Consider the following 23,169-nt stretch of genomic DNA (forward strand, 5'->3'; position numbering starts at 1 on the left):
CGCGCAGAGGATCGGGGCCGACCGGCACTCACCAGCCCGAGAGGCTTGTCTGCTCACGCACCTGGGTGGGCGGGACTGGGAGCGGAAGCTCAGGCTTCGGTCAGAGCGCAGGGAGAGGACTGGCAGAGTGAACACAGCCTGAAGGGGTTAGTGCACCACGGCTAGCCGGGAGGGAGTCAGGGAAAAAGTCTGGACCTGCCGAAGAGGCAAGGGACGTTTTCTTCCCTCTTTGTTTCCTGGTGTGTGAGGAGAAGGGATTAAGAGCGCTGCTTAAAGGAGCTCCAGAGATGGGCGCGAGCCGCGGCTAAAAGCGCGGACCCCAGAGACGGGCATGAGACGCTAAGGCTGCTGCTGCCGCCACCAAGAAGCCTGTGTGCGAGCACAGGTCACTGTCCACACCCCCCTTCCGGGGAGCCTGTGCAGCCCACCACTGCCAGGGTCCCGGGATCCAGGGACAACTTCCCCAGGAGAACGCACGGCGCCTCAGGCTGGTGCAACGTCATGCCAGCCTCTGCCGCCGCAGGCTCGCCGCGCACTCCGTGCCCCTCCCTCCCTCCGGCCTGAGTGAGCCAGAGCCCCAGAATCAGCGGCTCCTTTAACCCCGTCCTGTCTGAGCGAAGAACAGACGCCCTCCGCCGACCTACAAGCAGAGGTGGGGTCAAATCCAAAGCTGAACCCCGGGAGCTGTGAGAACAAAGAAGAGAAAGGGAAATCTCTCCCAGCAGCCTCAGGAGCAGCGGATTAAATCTCCACAATCAACTTGATGTACCTGCATCTGTGGAATACATGAATAGACAAGGAATCATCCCAAATTGAGGAGGTGGACTTTGAGAGCAAGATTTAGGATTTTTTCCACTTTTCCTCATTTTGTGAGTGTGTATGTGTATGATTCTGTGTGAGATTTTGTCTATATAGCTTTGCTTTCACCATTTGTCCTAGGGTTCTATCCGTCCTTTGTTTTTGTTGTTTTTTTTGGGGGGGTTTTTTTACTTAAAAAAAATTTTTTTCTTAATAATTATTTTTTTATTTTAATAACTTTATTTCATTTTATTTTATCTTCTTTCTTTCTTTCTTTCTACTTTTTCTCCCTTTTATTCTGAGCCGTGTGGATGTAAGGCTCTTGGTGCTGCAGACAGGAGTCAGTGCTGTGCCTCTGAGGTGGGAGAGCCAACTTCAGGACACTGGTCCACAAGATACCTCCCAACTCCACGTAATATCAAATGGCGAAAATCTCCCAGAGATCTCCATCTCAACACCAGCACCCAGCTTCACTCAACGACCAGCAAGCTACAGTGCTGGACACCCTATGCCAAACAACTAGCAAGACAGGAACACAACCCCACACATTAGCAGAGAGGCTGCCTAAAATCATAATAAGTCCACAGACATCCCAAAACACACCACCAGACGTGGACCTGCCCACCAGAAAGACAAGATCCAGCCTCATCCACCAGAACACAGGCACTAGTCCCCTCCACCAGGAAGCCTACACAACCCACTGAACCAACTTTAGGCCACTGGGGAGAGACACCAAAAACAACGGGAACTATGAACCTGCAGCCTGCAAAAAGGAGACCCCAAACACAGTAAGATAAGCAAAATGAGAAGACAGAAAAACACACAGCAGATGAAGGAGCAAGATAAAAACCCACCAGACGTAACAAATGAAGAGGAAATAGGCAGTCTACATGAAAAAGAATTCAGAATAATGATAGTAAAGATGATCCAAAAACTTGGAAATAGAATAGAGAAAATGCAAGAAACATTTAACAAGAACCTAGAAGAACTAAAGATGAAACAAGCAACGATGAACAACACAATAAATGAAATTAAAAATACTCTAGAAGGGATCAATAGCAGAATAACTGAGGCAGAAGAACGGATAAGTGACCTAGAAGATAAAATAGCAGAAATAACTACTGCAGAGCAGAATAAAGAAGAAAGAATGAAAAGAACTGAACACAGTCTCAGAGACCTCTGGGACAACATTAAACACACGAACATTCGAATTATAGGGGTTCCAGAAGAAGAAGAGGAAAAGAAAGGGACTGAGAAAATATTTGAAGAGATTATAGTTGAAAACTTCCCTAATATGGGAAAGAAAATAATCAAGTCTAGGAAGCACAGAGAGTCCCATACAGGATAAATCCAAGGAGAAACACTCCAAGACACATATTAATCAACACTCCAAGCCACATATTAATCAAGACACATATTAATCTCCAAGGAGAAACACTCCAAGACACATATTGTCAAAAATTAAATACAAAGAAAACATATTAAAAGCAGCAAGGGAAAAACAACAAATAACACACAAGGGAATCCCCATAAGGTTAACAGCTGATCTTTCAGCAGAAACTCTGCAAGCCAGAAGGGACTGGCAGGACATATTTAAAGTGATGAAGGAGAAAAACCTACAACCAAGATTACTCTACCAGCAAAGATCTCATTCAGATTTGATGGAGAAATTAAAACCTTTACAGACAAGCAAAAGCTGAAAGAGTTCAGCACCACCAAACCAGCTTTACAACAAATACTAAAGGATCTTCTCTAGGCAAGAAACACAAGAAAAGGAAAAGACCTACAATAACAAACCCAAAACAGTTAAGAAAATGGTAATAGGAACATACATATCAATAATTACCTTAAATGTAAATGGATTAAATGCTCCCACCAAAAGACACAGACTGGCTGAATGGATACAAAAACAAGACCCATATATATGCTGTCTACAAGAGACCCACTTCAGACCTAGAGACACATACAGACTGAAAGTGAGGGGATGGAAAAAGATATTCCATGCAAATGGAAACCAAAAGAAAGCTGGAGTAGCAATTCTCATATCAGACAAAATAGACTTTCAAATAAAGACTATTAGAAGAGACAAAGAAGGACACTACATAATGATCAAGGGATTGATCCAAGAAGATATAATAATTGTAATTATTTATGCACCCAATATAGGAGCACCTCAATACATAAGGCAAATACTAACAGCCATAAAAGGGGAAATCGACAGTAACACATTCATAGTAGGGGACTTTAACACCCCACTTTCACCAATGGACAGATCATCCAAAATGAAAATCAATAAGGAAACACAAGCTTTAAATGATACATTAAACAAGATGGACTTAATTGATATTTATAGGACATTCCATCCAAAAACAACAGAATACACATTCTTCTCCAGTGCTCATGGAACATTCTCCAGGATAGATCATATCTTGGGTCACAAATCAAGCCTTGGTAAATTTAAGAAAATTGAAATTGTATCAAGTATCTTTTCCGACCACAACGCTATGAGACTAGATATCAATTACAGATCTGTAAAAAAATACAAACACATGGAGGCTAAACAATACACTACTTAATAACGAAGTGATCACTGAAGAAATCAAAGAGGAGATCAAAAAATACCTAGAAACAAATGACAATGAAGACACGACGACCCAAAACCTATGGGATGCAGCAAAAGCAGTTCTAAGAGGGAAGTTTATAGCAATACAATCCTACCTTAAGAAACAGGAAACATCTCAAATAAACAACCTAAACTTGCACCTAAAGCAATTAGAGAAGGAAGAACAAAAAAACCCCAAAGTTAGCAGAAGGAAAGAAATCAAGATCAGATCAGAAATAAATGAAAAAGAAATGAAGGAAACGATAGCAAAGATCAATAAAACTAAAAGCTGTTTCTTTGAGAAGATAAACAAAATTATAAACCATTAGCTAGACTCATCAAGAAAAAAAGGGAGAAGACTCAAATCAATAGAATTAGAAATGAAAAAGGAGAAGTAACAACTGACACTGCAGAAATACAAAATATCATGAGAGATTACTACAAGCAACTCTATGCCAATAAAATGGACAACCTGGAAGAAATGGACAAATTCTTAGAAATGCACAACCTGCCAAGACTGAATCAGGAAGAAATAGAAAATATGAACAGAACAATCACAAGCACTGAAATTGAAAATGTGATTAAAAATCTTCCAACAAACAAAAGCCCAAGAACAGATGGCTTCACAGGCGAATTCTATCCAACATTTAGAGAAGAGATAACACCTATCCTTCTCAAACTCTTCCAAAATATAACAGAGGGAGGAACACTCCCAAACTCATTATACGAGGCCACCATCACCCTGATACCAAAACCAGACAAGGATGTCACAAAGAAAGAAAACTACAGGCCAGTATCACTGATGAACATAGATGCAAAAATCCTCAACAAAATACTAGCAAACAGAATCCAACAGCACATTAAAAGGATCATACACCATGATCAAGTGGGGTTTATTCCAGGAATGCAAGAATTCTTCAATATATGCAAATCAATCAATGTGATGCACCATATTAACAAACTGAAGGAGAAAACCATATGGTCATCTCAATAGATGCAGAAAAAGCTTTTGACAAAATTCAACACCCATTTATGATAAAAATACTCCAGAAAGTAGGCATAGAGGGAATTTTCCTCAATGTAATAAAGGCCACATATGACAAACCCACAGCCAACATCGTCCTCAATGGTGAAAAACTGAAACCATTTCCACTAAGATCAGGAACAAGACAAGGTTGCCCACTCTCACCACTCTTATTCAACATAGTTTTGGAAGTTTTAGCCATAGCAATCAGAGAAGAAAAGGAAATAAAAGGAATCCAAATCGGAAAAGAAGTAAAGCTGTCACTGTTTGCAGATGATGTGATAGTATACATAGAGAATCCTAAAGATGCCACCAGAAAACTACTAGAGCTAATCAATGAATTTGGTAAAGTAGCAGGATACAAAATTCATGCACAGAAATCTCTGGCATTCCTATACACTAATGATGAAAAATCTGAAAGTGAAATCAAGAAAACACTCCCATTTACCACTGCAACAAAAAGAATAAAGTATCTAGGAATAAACCTACCTAAGGAGACAAAAGACCTGTATGCAGAAAATTATAAGACACTGATGAAAGAAATTAAAGATGATACAAATAGATGGAGAGATATACCATTTTCTTGGATTGGAAGAACTAACATTGTGAAAATGACTCTACTACCCAAAGCAATCTACAGATTCAATGCAATCCCTATCAAACTACCACTGGCATTTTTCACAGAACTAGAACAAAAAATTTCACAATTTGTATGGAAACACAAAAGACCCTGGATAGCCAAAGCAATCTTGAGAACAAAAAACGGAGCTGGAGGAATCAGGCTCCCTGACTTCAGACTATACTAAAAAGCTACAGTAATCAAGACAGTGTGGTACTGGCACAAAAACAGAAAGATCAATGGAACAGGATAGAAAGCCCAGAGATAAACCCACGCACATATGGTCACCTTATCTTTGATAAAGGAGGCAGGAATGTACAATGGAGGAAGGACAGCCGCTTCAATAAGTGGTGCTGGGAAACCTGGACAGGTACATGTAAAAGTATGAGTTAGATCACTCCCTAACACCATACACAAAAATAAGCTCAAAATGGATTAAAGACCTAAATGTAAGGCCAGAAACTATCAAACTCTTAGAGGAAAACATAGGCAGAACACTCTATGACATAAACCACAAAAAGATCCTTTTTGACCCACCTCCTAGAGAAATGGAAATAAAAACAAAAATAAACAAGTGGGACCTAAAGAAACTTCAAAGCTTTTGCACAGCAAAGGAAACCATAAACAAGACGAAAAGACAACCCTCAGAATGGGAGAAAATATTTGCAAATGAAGCAACTGACAAAGGATTACTCTACAAAGTTTACAAGCAGCTCATGCAGCTCAATAACAAAAAAACAAACAACCCAATCCAAAAATGGGCAGAAGACCTAAATAGACATTTCTCCAAAGAAGATATACAGACTGCCAACAAACACATGAAAGAATGCTCAACATCATTAATCATTAGAGAAATGCAAATCAAAACTACAATGAGATATCATCTCATACCAGTCAGAATGGCCATCATCAAAAAATCTAGAAACACGGGCCTTCCCTGGTGGCGCAGTGGTTGAGAGTCCGCCTGCTGATGCAGGGGACACAGGTTCGTGCCCCGGTCCGGGAAGATCCCACATGCCGCGGAGCGGCTGGGCCTGTGAGCCATGGCAAAAAAAAAAAAAAAAAAAAAATCTAGAAACAATAAATGCTGGAGAGGGTGTGGAGAAAAGGGAACACTCTTGCACTGCCAGTGGAAATGTGAATTGGTACAGCCACTATGGAGAACAGTATGGAGGTTCCTTAAAAAACTAAAAATAGAACTACCATATGACCCAGCAATCCCACTACTGGGCATATACCCTGAGAAAACCATAATTCAAAAAGAGTCATGTACCAAAATGTTCATTGCAGCTCTATTTACAATAGCCAGGAGATGGAAACAACCTAAGTGTCCATCATCAGATGAATGGATAAAGAAGAAGTGGCACATATATACAATGGAATATTACTCAGCCATAAAAAGAAACAAAATTGAGCTATTTGTAATGAGGTGGATGGACATAGAGTCTGTCATACAGAGTGAAGTAAGTCAGAAAGAGAAAGACAAATACCATATGCTAACACATATATATGGAATTTAAGAAAAAAAATGTCATGAAGAACCTAGGGGTAAGACACGAATAAAGACACAGACCTACTAGAGAATGGACTTGAGGATATGGGGAGGGGGAAGGGAAAGCTGTGACAAAGTGAGAGAGTGGCATGGACATATATACACTACCAAACGTAAAATAGCTAGCTAGTGGGAAGCAGCCGCATAGCACAGAGAGATCAGCTCGGTGCTTTGTGACCACCTAGAGGGGTGGAATAGGGAGGGTGGGAGGGAGGGAGACGCAAGAGGGAAGAGATATGGGAACATATGTATATGTATAACTGATTCACTTTGTTATAAAGCAGAAACTAACACACAATTGTAAAGCAATTATACTCCAATAAAGATGTTAAAAAAAAAATGACCAGGGAATTCCCTGGTGGTCCATTGGTTAGTGTTCTCACTGCTGAGGGCCTGGGTTCAATCCCTGGTCAGGGAACTAAGATCCCAACAGCCATGAGGCACAGCCAAAAAAAAAAAAAAAATCACCAAGTATGCAAAGAAGCAAGAAAATACAACCCATGATGAGGAGAAATATCAATCAATGATACAAAACCAGAAATGTCACAAATGATAGAACTAGTAAACAAGGACATAAAGACGGTTATTATAAATGTATTCCATATGTTCAAGAGGCTAAAGATTAAAGATGATAATTAAAGACATGGAAAATATAAAAATAATACAAATTAATTTCTAAGATGAAAACTACAAAGTCTTTTATAAAGAATACATTGCCTGGAATTCACAATAGGTTAGAGGCTAAAGAGGAGAAGAATAATAAAATTAATGACATAGCAGTAGAAAGTAACACAGAAAGAAATGAAACACGGAAAGAAAAAAAGACTGATAGGAAAAATGAGCACAGCATCACTGAGCTTTGGTTTCAAGAGGCATGTAATTGGAGTTCCTGAAGACGAGAAGAGAGGGGGAGTATAGAAAAAAATATTTAAAGAAATAATGTGAAAAAAATTTTCCAAATCTGATGAAAACCATAAATGCACAGATTCAAGGAACTTGCAAACGCCAAGCACAAGATATGAAGGAAACTACACAAATGCACATCATAATCAAATTTCTAAAGCCAGTGATAAAGGGAATATCTTAAAAGCAGACATGGGAAAAAAATACATTACATACAGAAAAACACAAATAAGAATGGCAGGAAAAAAAATGATAGCAGTCATTCTTACAGTGCAGACCTATATTACAATGGACCAACCTCTAAAGAAAGACTGTCAACCTAGAATTCTATAGCTGGTGGATACAGTCCAAAAATGAAGACGAAATACAGACTCTCGCAAACATACAAATAATAAAATAATTCATAACCAGCAGGATTGCACTACAAGAAATATTAAAGGAAATGCCTAAAAAAAAAAAAAAGGAAATGCCTTAGGTGGAAAGAAAATCACATCAGATGGAAATCCACATCTACACAAAGAAATAAAGAGCAACAGAAATGGTAAAAATGTGAGTGAATACTGAAAACTTTCTTCATACTTTTAAAATTTCTTTGAAAGCTTTGTGACTGTTTGAACCAAAATAATAACATCGTATCATAAAGTTTATAATATATAAACAAATAAAATACATAACAACACCACCATGGCTAGGAGGGGTAAATGGAATGATACTGCTGTAAGTTCTTATACTACATGTGAAGTAGGATAATATTACTTGAAGGTACATTGTCATATGATGTATATTATAAATTCCAAACTACTATAAAAGAAAAAAATAATTATAGCTAATAAGATAACATAGATAAAATGGAATAACAAAAGATATTTAATCCAAAAGAATGTAGAAAGAGGGAAAAGAAAGCAAACAAATAGATGGAACGGATAGAAAACAACTAGCAAGATGGTAGATTTAAATGCAGCCATATCAATAATCACATGAAATGTAAATAGCTCAAACACCCCAATTAAAAGGTAAAGATTACCAGATTGCATAAAAAGGCAAGGCCCAACTATATGCTGCCTACAAGAAACATGATTTAAATACAAAAACACATAGGTTAAAAGTAGAAGGAAGGAAATCATATGTCATGCTAACACTAATCAAAAGAAAGCTGGGGTCATTATATTCATATTAGACAAAACAGATTTCCAAGCAAAAATGTATTACCGTGAATAAAAGGAGTCACTTCCTAATATTAAAGTGGTCAGTGCATAAGAGGATATAACAATAAAAATGTTTATGCATCTAATAACAGAGCTTCAAAACACATGAAACCAAACCTGATAAAACTACAAGAAGCATTTAAATCCACCATTTAGTTGGAGATGTCACCACTATTTTAACAATAATTGATAGAGGGGCTTCCCTGGTGGTACAGTGGTTAAGAATCTGCCTGCCAAAGCAGGGTACACAGGTTCAAGCCCTGGTCCGGGAAGATCCCACATGCCGCGGAGCAACTAAGCCCGTGCACCACAACTACTGAGCCTGCGCTCTAGAGCCTGCGAGCCACAACTATTGAAGCCCGCCTGCCTAGAGACCATGCTCTGCAACAAGAGAAGTCACCGCAATGAGGAACCCACGCAGCACAACGAAGAGTAGCCTCCGCTGGCCACAACTAGAGAAAGCCTGCGTAGCAACGAAGACCCGACGCAGCCAAAAATAAATAAATAAAATAAAATAATTAAATAAAATAATGGATAGAATGAGTAGATAGAAAATCACGAAGAATAAAAGACTCAAATGAAATCCCAGCAGGGTTTTTTTTTTTTTAGAAATTGATAAGCTGATTTTAAATTCTACATGGAAATGCAAAGACTTAGAACAGCCAAAACAACTGTGGGGAAAAAAAAAAGATTAGAGGACTTATACTACCTGATTGCAAAACTGTGAAGCTTTAAAAAAAACATGAAGCTTATAAAAGCTACAGTAATCAAGACAGTGTGGTACTGGTGTAGAGAAAATAAAATTGACCAATAAATATTCCAGAAATAGATCCACAAATATACAATCAATTGATTTGGACAATGGTGCCAAGGCAATTCAATGGGAAGAAAATAATCTTTTCAACAGATATTGCTGAAATAACTGGAGAGCCATATGCAAAATAATAATAATAACTTAGACCCTTAATCCACACAATATAGAAATAATTAATTTGAAATGGATCATAGATTGAAATATAAGAGCTAATGCTATAACATGTCTAGAAAAAAAAAGGGAGAATATCTGAATGAACTTGGATTTGACAAAGATGTCAAATATGATGCAAAAATGGCAAATAAGCACATGAAAATGTGCTCAACAGTATTAGGGAAGTGCAAATTAAGACCACTATACACCTACTATGAAATACCACCATGGTACAAAACACCACTATGCACCAATTAGAAAGGCTAAAATTAAAAAGACTGACCATACCACGAACTGGTTACAGTGTGGAGCAGCTGAAACTCTGGACTACTGCAGATGGGAATGTAAAATGTACAACCATTTTGGAAAACAGTTGGCAATTTCTTTAAAAATTACACAAACATCTATCAGATGACCTATCCATTCAAACCCTGGGTATTTATCCAAGAGAAATGAAAGTGTATGTCCACAAAAACACTTAACAAGGAGGTTCATAGAAGGTTTCAATGGTGAAGGTATAAATAAGTTGGAATAAACTGATACATGCATCAATATGGATAAATCTCAGAATAATTATGCTGAGTGAAAGAAACCAGACAAAAATGAGTATGATTCCATTGATCTAAAATTGTGGACAACACAAACGATAGTGACAGAAAGCATGTCAGTGATGGCCTGGAGATGAGGAAGGGGCAGGAGGGAGGTATTACAGAGGGGTATGAGGAAATTTAGGGGTGATGTATATGTTCATTACTTTGATCACGGTGATGGTTTCACAGGTGTTTGCACATGTAAAATTTATCACATTGCTCATTTTACAGACATGCAGTTTAGTGTATGTCATTATACCTCAATTAAGCTTTTAAAAAAAAGCGATTCTCTGACAACATAAGTTACTTCATGATCTCCAAATATTTCAGAATGTTCTTTCCAAAACACTTAAATAATATACAGTGTAGCCTCATAACAAAAGCCAAACTGCATAGCAGAGCACTGGCAATACTATCTGGGGAAAATGTGGTTTTTACCTGTCGGTTCCTCCTCAGTGACAATGATCTGTCCAGTCCAGGGTGCTGAAGGGCGACCTGACAGAGATAAATACAAAAATCAGAAACATTCACAAATGCAGTTCAGCTGCACTGAGAAATTGGTAAACTGGCCAGATTAGTCCCCAATGGGGTTGTTACTAGTTTACTTATGTACCTTCTTAGTGAGTCTTATCAAGCACGCACATGGTATTTTGGGGAGAGGGGGCATAGTCTCTGTTCTCAAACAACTCACAATCTGCTAGATTCCACGTTTCCGGAACTGTACTGACACAGGCGAGGTAAACAGCCTGTGTTCATACACTGTTCCCCATGTATCTCCTGAAACACATAGGCTCTCTCACCCTCCTTGAGAGATAGCATTTAATTGGGAGAAAATTTTCAGGAACAATTGTAAGCCGGGCTGTTATTTATGTCATAATGAAGATGAAAGGGGAGAGGGGCGCTGATCCTGCAGTAAAGCTCAACGAAAGAGATTTCTTTCCATTAATTTTGAAAGTGTTATTTACAAAGGAAAGCAGTTTAGATCCCGAGTAAGGAAAATGAGTGAGACAGGCAGTATAAAGTTAAAGGGGAAATTCATTTCTGTGATATCAGAAAGACATCAGAAAGAGAGAATGATTCAACTCCTGCTTCAAGTGAGGGACTTTTCACCAGACTGTGTGCAAAAACAGAAAGGTGATAAGCAAGATAATTCATTTTCAATCCCAACAAATCTTACTTTCATTGACATTTATTAAAGAGGAGTAAATGAAAGTATGAGATGGAATTAGGAAAGAGGGAGAGAAGTTGGACAGTGGGTGAAAAGTGATTGGAGAGTAATCAGGGAGCCTGATTAGAAAAGTCTCCAGAGGGAAGGTGACATTATTTTACTTAGATTTTTATGATGCCACTACATGTACTTAAGGTCAAGAATAACACTGAAAATGTTATAAATGGCATAGACCAGTAGTCCTCAACTAGGGTGATTTTGCCCCCCAGGGACATGTGATAATGTCTCGAGACAATTTTGATTGTCATGATGGCGGTTGGGGGGAGGGGGGAGGAGGGGGTGGGGGGACCATAGGCATCTAGCGAGTAGAGGCCAGGGATGCTGCTAAACATCTTACAATGCACAGGACAGCCCCCTACAACATAGAATTACCTGGCCTAAAATGTCAATAGGGCCAAGGTTGAGAAATCTGGTATAGACTGAAATGTGAAATTCCAACAATTCTTTTAATGCCACTTTAAGGTTCCTATTATTAAGGATGCTGTATTGGTTCCTATGAAACAAATGCAGAGCATAATTCATATACCACAATTTTTTTTTTTTAAAGAAGATGTTGGGAGTAGGAGTTTATTAATTTATTTTATTTATTTTTACTGTGTTGGGTCTTCGTTTCTGTGTGAGGGCTTTCTCTAGTTGTGGCAAGCGGGGTCCACTCTTCATCGTGGTGCGCAGGCCTCTCACTATCGCGGCCTCTCTTGTTGCAGAGCACAGGCTCCAGACGCGCAGGCTCAGTAGTTGTGGCTCACGGGCCTAGTTGCTCCGCGGCATGTGGGATCTTCCCAGACCAGGGCTCGAACCCGTGTCCCCTGCATTAGCAGGCAGATTCTCAACCACTGCGCCACCAGGGAAGCCCCATGTACCACAATTTTGACATTGAGACTTGGAGGCTAAATATATGAAAAGATTATTTTTGACTCTAACACAGAAACCCGAGTACAGATCAGACACGATGTGTTGTAAATGTGTTTTTCCTTTGACATAAAGAAATTCACAGTGTTGAGTATTAATGCTCTAAGGGATAAATTCAAGATTAAGAAAACTACCTTACAATTTTAAGAAAATGAACCAGAAAGAAAAGTATATTTGAACTGTGCTAATAAAATGAAAGAAAAAAAAAGCTCACCAGCCTTTTGGTTTTCATATTTCATTTCAAACACAATGCCTGTAACTCAGTCAAATAAGGCAAACTCTTCTGAATCAAATAAAAATAACATAAAATAAAGCCCTTAGTGAACAGATGAGTCAAAAAACAAATACTTTTTTGTTTTTGTCTTTTTTTCCCCTGGATTTTTCTGATCAGTAAAGGATTTCTTATTCTCTTCTCCCTCTAGTGGAGGGTGGAGAAATAACCTTGGAATAGGATCTACTTCAGGCATATAAAAAAAATTCAAGATGATCCTGAAAAATGAAAAATGCTTACTTTTAAGTCTAGCTTTCTCAGCTGGATCCAGAGCAGCCACAGGCTCGGAAACACGAGAGGGGAGACCTATTCCAGTTTTGTTCACAGCACGAACTCGGAATATGTAAGAACGACCTTCTATCAATCCAGTGACTGGGAAACGAGCAAACTTCACAGGTGTGTCATTGCACTGAGACCAGATGTCTGTGCCCACCTCACACCTAAGGGAGAGAGAGTAATGGACAAAACAGAAAAAAACAGAGCTGGAGGAATCAGACTCCCTGACTTCAGACTATACCACAAAGCTACAGTAATCAAGATAATATGGTACTGGCACAAAAACAGAAATATAGATCAATGGAACAGGATAGAAAGCCCAGAGATAAACCCATGCACCTATGGTCAACTAATCTATGACAAAGGAGGCAAGGATACACAATGGAGAAAAGACAGTCTCTTCAGTAAGTGGTGCTGGGAAAACTGGACAGCTACATGTATAAGAATGAAATTAGAACACTCCCTAACACCATACACAAAAATAAACTCAAAATGTATTAGAGACCTAAATGTAAGACCGGACACTATAAAACTCTTAGAGGAAAACATAGGAAGAACAACACTCTTTGACATAAATCACAGTAAGATCTTTTTGATCCATCTCCTAGAGTAATGGAAATAAAAACAAAAATAAACAAATGGGACCTAATGAAACTTAAAAGCTTCTGCAAAGCAAAGGAAACTACAAACAAGACGAAAAGACAACCCTCAGAATGGGAGAAAATATTTGCAAACGAATCAACGGACAAAGGGTTAATCTCCAAAATCTATAAACAGCTCATGCAGCTCAATATTAAAAAAACAAACAACCCAATCAAAAAACGGGCAGAAGACCTAGATAGACATTTCTCCAAAGTAGACATACAGATGGCCAAGAATCACAAGAAAAGCTGCTCAACATCACTAATTATTAGAGAAATGCATATCAAAACTACAATGAGGTATCACCTCACACCAGTTAGAATGGGCATCATCAGAAAATCTACAAATAACAAATGCTGGAGAGGGTGTGGAGAAAAGGGAACCCTTTTGTGCTGTTGGTGGGAATGTAAATTGATACAGCCACTATGGAGAACAGTATGGAGGTTCCTTAAAAAACGAAAAATATCATTATCCTATGACCCAGCAATCCCACTACTGGGCGTATACCCAGAGAATACCATAATTCAAAAAGACACATGCACCCCAATGTTCACTGTAACCCTATTTACAATAGCCAGGTCATGGAAGCAACCTAAATGCCCATCGACAGACGAATGAATAAAGAAGATGTGGTACATATATACATTGGAATATTACTCAGCCATAAAAAGGAACGAAATTTGTAGAGACGTGGATGGATCTAGAGACTGTCATACAGAGTGAAGTAAGTCAGAAAGGGAAAAACAAATACCGTATATTAACGCATATATGTGGAACCTAGAAAAATGGTACAGATGAATCAGTTTGCAGGGCATAAATAGAGACACAGACGCAGAGAACAAACATATGGACACCAAAGGGGGAAAATGGCAGGGTGGGTGGTGGTGTTGGGATGAATTGGGAGATTGGGATTGACATATATACACTAATATGTACAAAATAGAGAACTAATAAGAAGCTGCTGTATAAAAAATAAATAAAATAAAATTCAAAAAAAAAAAAGAATCTTACTAGATTTGTAAAAAATGGTGCATTTACATAGAGGGATACTTTTACAAAGGTAGATAGTTATGTTTTTAATTAAAATACAGATGCATATTTTTTTTTAAAGAATGTATCTAAAACTTCACAGTTCATCATTATTCAATGATGAAATAACTTGGAAACATTTAGTGTACAGTTAAATAAAGTATAATCTATTATAAATATTTCTCTGGTTAGTACTGAGCCCAGTAGGCATATACTTACTTACTGCTATAAATATTAAGTTTAATCCACCTTGGTACAAACCTGTCATACTACAGCGGCATAGATTATCTGCCCCTAGTGGTTTTTACAGTCAGGGTTTATTACTCAAAAATGGAAGAGAATTGGAGCAACTATCTGAAAAGAAACTAAGTCAGACAATAATGTATTTAGGTCAATAATCTAAATTTGTTTCTAAATTGGCCAAGCTCACTGGATAATTCATATGTAAGACCCATTTACTATAAATATAAAGCCTCTAAGTTTTGGAGAATGTAAACAGCAACGATTTGTAAATAAAACAGTTTAATACTATGGATATTTGTTATTTCTTTGTCAAACTTGAATCCTGTGATATAAATGAGATTTTCTTAGTATTCTTAGAGTACTATTCTTTAAATTACTTAATATTCTTAAATTACTGACATACTAATAATATGGACATTAAGCATATTGAATACCAGCTATTTCATTTCTAAAGTGGCCTCTATTAGGTGAACAAATTCATAATATTCTTGCCAAATTAGTGACTTGGGTTGGTAGTACAATTCAAGGATTATCTTTGGAATTTAGGTAAACAGGTAGGTATGTGTATATACATATATATATATATATATATACATACACACCAGACAGAGACAGAGACACAGAGAAAAGAGGGAGAGGAGACCAGTAAAGAAAACACTTCACCTAGAAATGGTGGGAGAAATCAAGCATGTGTCTCTATGGCCAAATCACTCTAACTGAAGTTAGACTAAGTACTAACTTATCAATAAAATATCCCAGAATAGGACTCCCTCCATCCACAGCCGGCTGTTTCCAAGAGATGATGATATAATCTTTGTTGGCATCCAAGGACACCACATCCAAGGGAGAGGCTGGGGCTCCTTCAATCTCTGCATCAGCATCTGTGGGGATACAGAAGGATCCTGTTAACCCTCTCGGATGTGCTCTGTCAGCCCCAAAGGCCAAGGTCTTAGTGCAGACATTTCTTACCATACCACCGCAGTGGCTATATCTTTGGCCCCAGTCGAGCGATCTTCAATTTGTAATTTGCTTACCAAAATAACAATGTGTGCTTTTCACCATCAGTACAAGGAACATTACACTAGGAAGGGCTCTGAAAAGGACCCATGACCTCTGCCTCATGGCCCTTGCCTGCCCAAAATGTTCTAAAAGAAAATAAATAAGGACATGTTGAGGACTGCTATCAGAAAAGTCTGATGTAAGTTATGTCAGGAAGTCTGTTCTTAAGATAACTATTGTGCAGTGTTACTCGGAAACTATGAATGGCTCCAAAGGGGAACAAGCAGCCCCTTCTATTACCTTCTAGATACATCCACAAGAGAAGAAGAACCAAGAAGCTTTGCCCATCCCTATGCTGGGACCACCATTTTGGAAGAGAAACAAAAACATTCATTTTAATTAAATGTTTGTTCCCAAGCTGAAGATCCTTGCGAAAGTAACTCTGATGAAATAGCCACATCTGAGCTTAGTTTATCTGAGTTTAGTAAAGTCCAAGACTATACAAGAAACAGAGTTCAGTGACTGTTCATGAAATGGGATCCTCTGACAGTGGGTCCCCTCAGCAGTGTATGCACAGATAAATTAGTAACACAGGGGTGTTTTTAGGAGGAAAGGAAGGGGAATGAAAATAACCCCATAGTAGCCTTTTAAGTGAAAATGATTAAGATAAGAGTCACAGTCCCAAGGGGAGGGGAACCACATTTGCCAATTCCACTTGACATCTGGTCAACCCTTTAACAACCGGAATTAGTAGGAGAGGAGGCTGAGACATGTAGGAGCCACTCACCCAGCGAAAACACTCTTGTTGACTGAATAATAAACACTTTCTTTTCCTATGATCTACTCTTTTGTAACTCTTATAAGTTACTGAAACATTTGCTAACAGGGCTGTGCATTGTCTGTGAAGATCTTAAATCAGTTTGGTTTTGAACATTCTGTTTCTTGCCCCATGAACCGGCATGAACCCATGAACCTGCAGGATAATATCTCCTGCATAAGTGCTATAGGAGAGTGTAACCAAATCATCATGCCTAAAACAATGCAGAATTCCTGCATGCCACACAATGGCAAATGGGCATTTTGGTGGGGAGAAACTTTTTTCCTTTTAGGCTTTCAGAGCACTGGATGGTGGGGAGAAGATTTGCTGATGGTGAAGGTGGAGCAGAGCTAGGATGGAGGTGGAGATGCTGAAGTTAACAGACCTAATAGCTGCTCAGCTGCGAGGGGGACAGCTGGCAACCTCTAGCCATGTCCCTTTTTAGCAAAAAGCCCATAATGTAACAACCAGCAACGTTGGTGTTGGTAGATAAATCCATTGTATGTAACAGAGCCTGGCAGACAGCAGACATTTAGGGAGCCATTTCTCAGCATTTCTATAAAATTGCTTGGAATATGCCATTTGCCATGTGGACTTGACAATCTTTCAAAACACGGTTCTGTATAGCAGCTGCTGGAAGCCAGATCCAAATACCATGCTGTATTGCTTCACACTTGTGCTCTTGGCTCCCAGCAGCTGCTACAGAGCGTCTGGCCCACAGTACCCACTTGGGCAACGTCAATCCTCTTCTTAGCCTCTGCCCTTCTCCCAACCCTCCAAATAGTCAAACTTTTTGTATCTCTGATTAATTAGGCCAAAGATTAGCCTGCTACTCTTTATATTCTGACGTCTGACACAGGCTATTTAATAACTTTTATCAAAATGTAAGTAATTTTATTGTTTATCTTTATTATAAAAGTAGTGTCTTCTTGTAACATATATGTAATAAAAAATACATGTTAGAATCCCTCTTAATTCCGTAACTCAGAGATTACTAATACTAACGAATTTGCCTAGATTTTTCTAGATTTTTTTCCCTATATTTATAAACTCAAAAGTAATTGTTTTTCACAACAATGTAAATCAACTATACTCCAATTTTTAAAAAAAGTTATTGTTTTTTCAATAAAAGTGGGATTGGACTATATAGTTTCATGTAAACTGGTTTTTTTTAATATATTTTCATATTAGTAAGTATACATCATTAGTTTTCATTACTGTGCAGTATTTGTGTGTTTATATGGAATATTTATTATACTTTATTTTCAGTTCCCATTGGTGGATATCTAGATTCCTTCCATATTTTCTCCCAAACAAACATTTTTTTCAGCTTTGTCCACTTAAATTCCTAGAACTAGAATCGTGGGGAAATGCGCACTGTTGATACATAGTGGCAAAACACCCTGAGCAAAGCTAAACCGATTTACACTCACCAGCAACGTGTGGGAGTGCTGGCCCCTCCATTCCTTCATCCCAGTGGATTTTAAAACCTTGTAAATCTTTTCAGTGTGATAGATTAATTTGATTGCTTTGATTACTAGTGAAAACTTTTCCATAATTTATTTTTCATTTGTAATTCTTTTTTCATGACATTTATATTCCATCCTTTATCACTGCATCATCTTTCTTTCCTCCCTGCCATGTGTGTAGGAAGGGGAGGAAAGAATATATAAAAGTCTAGAAGAATATGTGATAAAATGATAACTTCAGGTATCTCTGGATGTTAGACTTACGATGGCTTTTCTTTTTTTCTTATTTATATTATCTAGTTTTTCAGAAAGAACACATATTATGTATGTAATAAAAAACTGGCCAAATATGTACAGCTCTGGAATGTGTTTCTGCAGACATATGGTGCTTTCTACACTGATCATTCTGGTTCAGAAGCTATTTTCTAAGCAGCAAAATACCAGAGCTCTAAAAAATGCATTGAAATGGCCTCATGCAGCTCAAAGTTTAAAATAAAAAGCACCATAAAATGTCACTTAAAACACTTTGGCGGTTTCTCAAAAAGTTAAACACAAAGTTAACATACGACCCAGCAGTTCCACTTGTAGCTATCTACCCAAGAGAAGTGAAAACCTAGGTCCATGAATAGGAACACAAATGTTCATAGCAGCATTATTCATAACAGTCAGAGAGTGGAAACAATCCAACTGTCCATCAGCTGGTGAATGGACACACAAAATGAGGCATATCCATACAGTGCAATATTAGTCAGCAATAAAAAGGAACAAAGTACCAACATAAAAACCTCAAAACATAGGCTCAATGAAAAAAGACAAAAGTAGAAGATCACATATCATATCCAGAAATGTTCAGAAAAGACAGTTTATAGAGGCAGGGAGTAGATTAGTGGCTGTCTGGGGGCTAGACTGGGGATGGGAGTGGGGAAGGGGCACAAGAAGTCTCTTTGGGGTGAAGGGGATGTACTAAGCTGGATTGTAGATGGTGGGTGCACAGCTCTGAATATTCTGAAAAGCACTGTCCACTTAGCATGGTTGACTCTTATGGTGTGTAATTATATCTCAATAAAGATTTTTTTAAAAGAATCTAAAATATATCATTTAAAATAAACTTACAGGGGAAATCTTTTTCTAAAAGTTAAATTCACAACTCGATTTCTGAAATTTGTCTTTGCAATTTTGTCTTCCCCATGAATCTTTTCAATCCTCTCACATCAATATCTGATACATTTTAGAATCTTCCCTTATTTGTGGATATGAAAACTGGCTTAATGATAAATTTCAATCCCTTCCCCCTGTCTGTGGTTGGTCATCTGAAGTCTGGCCTCAACCTGCAGAGAGCCACGACTCTGGATGTGGGCACTGAGAAATGTTGCTGAGGAAACCCTGGACTGTGTCAGAGTTCCCAGAAAAAGTCCACAAAGGGAATCCTCAAGGCATAACTTAAGTGTTTCTTGAGTCACCAGAGATACTCTTTGGTTCAGGTGAGACTGAGAGCAGAGGCAAAGGCTCTGTTTGCTTTCAGTTATCATCTGGCCAGGTCTATCTGGGTGCTTTGTTTAAACAAACATACTTGCTGATAACTTCCAGGGTGTCCATTTTTACTGCAACTGACCCAGAGGGCTACCCCTCTTTTCCCCTCACAAGATCCAACTTTTCCCAAATGCTTTTGTGCAGGAGGAAGTCTGCCCCATTTATCAGCTGGCATAGATATGCATGCATCTTTATCAGTTGCGAATCCATGGCAGAATTCAATGATCATTTGTTATTGTTCAGTACTGGTGTGGTATATAGACTGCTGTCTCTCCCCAGTATCCATTTCTCCTGTTTCCTTTTAGTACCAGAACCCCTGAGCTTCTGCAGGTAACATGTTGCCCAGCTTCCCTCCCTGTGGATGTGTGGTAGAGTGTTCACCATGCAGAAGTGATGTGTGCGTCCCTGCATCTCTGCCCTTCCCACAGGCTGGAACGGGAACACAGGACAGCACCACGGGGGCAGTGGAGCAACAACATAGATGGGAGCCAGGACTCTGAATAACTGAGTTGAGCAGAACCACCTGGACCACCTTCCTACCTCTGGATTGATGGACATAAGACAGAAATAAACTTTTTAAAAAAATTTCATTTCAGCAGCTTAACCTATTCCCTAATTAAAATCCTGGGTTAGCCATCAGAAGGCCTGTATCCTAGTCCCACTTCTGCTTCTAACTGTGAGGCTTTTGGTAAATCATGTTGCTTTCCTGAGCTTTAGTTTTTGCATCTTAAAATTAAGGGGAGGAATTTCCCTGGTGGCGCAGTGGTTAAGAACCTGCCTGCCAATGCAGGGGACATGGGTTTGAGCCCTGGTCCGGGAAGATCCCACATGCTGCAGAGCAAATAAGCCTGTGCGCCACAACTACTGAGGCTGTGCGGCACAACTACTGAAGCCCGCATGCCTAGAGCCCATGCTCTGCAACAAGAGAATCGACTGCAATGAGAAGCCCGTGCACTGCAATGAAGAGTAGCCCCCACTCACTGAAACTAGAGAAAGCCCGCGCGCAGCAACGAAGACCCAATGCAGCCAAAAATAAAAAATAAATAAGTAAATAAATAAATTTATAAAAAAAAATTAAGGGGAATCCTAACATTTTTGTGTGCCTTAGACTCCTTTGGCAAAGTGGTAAAGAAAACCTAGAGGGCCCTTCTCAGAACAATGTTTTTAAATGCATAAAATAAAATAAAATACACGAGCTTACCAAAGAAACTAATTATACTGAAGTACAGTTATAATCACAGACCCCTTGGGAGTCTGTGGACCCCAGTTAAGGACACCTACATGACCTCTAAATTTCCACCCTCATCAAAACACCTAGGAGTTTATGGTTCTATTTAATGCACAAGAGATAAAAAATTAGCAAGTCTACTTGTATTGTTTATGTTTATTTTCTGTATATTGCGACGTTTTGACATCTTAAAAGCCTTTCTGGGTGGGGAGAGATTTTCTGCCCCCATCTCTGGGGGCTAGCCAATTTTAACCCATCCAGAGCTCACCTCCTCCATCTGGCCCGTGTACCCCAGGAGGAAATATTCCTCTGCCTTAATCATCTCAGCACCAGGGACCAGACAACTAAGCACGACCCCTGTAGCTTAGGGTCTGCTGAAGTTGTTCACACCAGCCAATCCTGAACTGTTTACCCCGCCCTGCCATGCCTTTTCCACAGGAACTCCAATACAGACTGCGGTCTAAGCTCTCCCTCTGCCTCTTCTGCCTCCTGACCAACCAGTAGTGCCTTTGCTTCCCCATGTGGCCCTGGGTGGTTCTCTAGCACCTATGAGTATAATACACTCTTTTCCTGAGCCCCTCCTCTGTCTCCTCGTGTGGCCACACCTGACTGACCACCACGTAAAAGAACACAGAGCACTGCCTTTGTGGCCTGGAAGTGTTCATCGTCTTCCAGATGTGCTAGTATCTCATGTAGAAATAACATTCCCACTTGTACATGTCTGACCTGTTAGAGACATCGCTGAAAAAAGAAAGACTCCTAAAACCAAGTTATAGTTTGTCTTAAGGATTCAGTTGTAGCATCTTGTTTCCTAGTTCATTAAAACTAAAGCTATAAAGAAAAGGCCTAGAATGAAGTAATAAATTTGCTCTCCAAAATAGATATTCAAGAGTGAGTCCCCATCACTCTTTTATTGTAGCTTCTTCAAACTGAGACGGCTTTTTGCATCACTAGGACCTAGCCTCTCTACTCAGACACCTACAGAGCACTGCTCTAGAGGCTCATTGAAGATGAGGAAAGTACTGACACTAGTGACAGTAACATAGTCTGGAAACTGGTCACCTTCCATTCCAACTGGTGCCTTCAGGGTTAAATTTTTACATTGGCTCTTTCATCTTTACCAAAAATATGTTTGGATAGATTGACATGGCCTCGGTGTTTTAAATATTCTCAGATGTTCTGCTTTTTGCTAGGTCTTACCTCGAACAAAGACGTAAGCGCTGTATTGCTCATAATATTCTCCCATTCGTACATGGATTGTGTAGAGACCTTCATCTTCCTTGTTGAGATGAGAAAATGTTAGTGTTGCCCGATCTCCACTCCAGTGTGTTTGCACCCATTTTGATGGAGAAACAGGAGCCCCTGGGGAACAAAAGTAAGCAAATTAACTGATTTCTTTCTCTATTACTCTCTTCTTCCTCCTTCCCCTCCACTCTTCCCTCCCCCCAATTCTCTCTCTCTCTCTCTCTCTCTCTCTCTTTATTCCTCTTCTTCTATATTGAAAGCTATCTGAATATTAGAGGACGTCTGTAGGGCTTTGAGTCATTCTGCCATGTTTATATTGGTTAAAATGTTAGAGCAGAAGTGAGGGGACCAGGGCCAGATACGTAATCTGCAGGGCCCAGTGCAAAATGAAATTACAAGACCCCTTGCTCAAAAAGCAGAGGAAAAAAACACAGTCAAGGTACTAAAATATAACGCTTTGTCCTCTAAAAATAGTTTATTACTTATAAAACATAATAGGGTAATACAAATTGCAAAAACTAATATTTTCATGCCATAATTTTACATACAAAAATAATACTTTATTAATGTGATACGTTGATTGATAATACGATATTTTTTACTTACTTTTCTGCAAATTCAGTTATTTTTAGTAACTTCATTTTAAATTGATATAACTGAAAGCAACATCAGTTACTCTTTGCAAATGCAAGATCATAAATTAGTTTTGATTTTTTTTATTTTAAGAAGGATCTTTCTGCTGATGCAACTATTAATGCAGCTGTTAGGAGTATTACATAGTCATAGTAATATACAGCTTTATACGTTATAGTATTATATGGTTATGGTGCTATAAAGTTAACATTGGGTTAATCTTATGATAAACTATTTCAAAATATAAATTTTAGTACTCTAGAGCTGACGATTCTTTTTTATTTTAAACATCTTTATTGGAGTATAATTGCTTTACAATGGTGTGTTAGTTTCTGCTTTATAACAAAGTGAATCAGAGCTGACAATTCTTGAAGAACAATTTTTTCTAAA

At 38.7% G+C, this 23,169-nt stretch overlaps 1 protein-coding gene across 2 annotated transcripts in view; it reads right to left on the reverse strand.

Annotated features, from left to right (window-relative positions):
• The window catches only part of MYOM1 (myomesin 1), a 142,543-nt gene that overhangs the window by 70,519 nt on the left and 48,855 nt on the right, over window positions 1–23,169 (reverse strand). For both annotated transcript variants that reach the window (XM_067699592.1, XM_067699591.1), the window contains exons 10-13: window positions 22,102–22,263; window positions 15,598–15,739; window positions 12,909–13,108; window positions 10,699–10,755 (exon numbers count right to left, since the gene is read on the reverse strand). In XM_067699592.1, the coding sequence (XP_067555693.1) occupies window positions 10,699–10,755; window positions 12,909–13,108; window positions 15,598–15,739; window positions 22,102–22,263 (561 nt within the window). The remainder of the gene's footprint in view (window positions 1–10,698; window positions 10,756–12,908; window positions 13,109–15,597; window positions 15,740–22,101; window positions 22,264–23,169) is intronic.

Source organism: Pseudorca crassidens, chromosome 12 (genome assembly GCF_039906515.1).
Source record: "Pseudorca crassidens isolate mPseCra1 chromosome 12, mPseCra1.hap1, whole genome shotgun sequence".
Lineage (NCBI taxonomy): Eukaryota > Metazoa > Chordata > Mammalia > Artiodactyla > Delphinidae > Pseudorca > Pseudorca crassidens.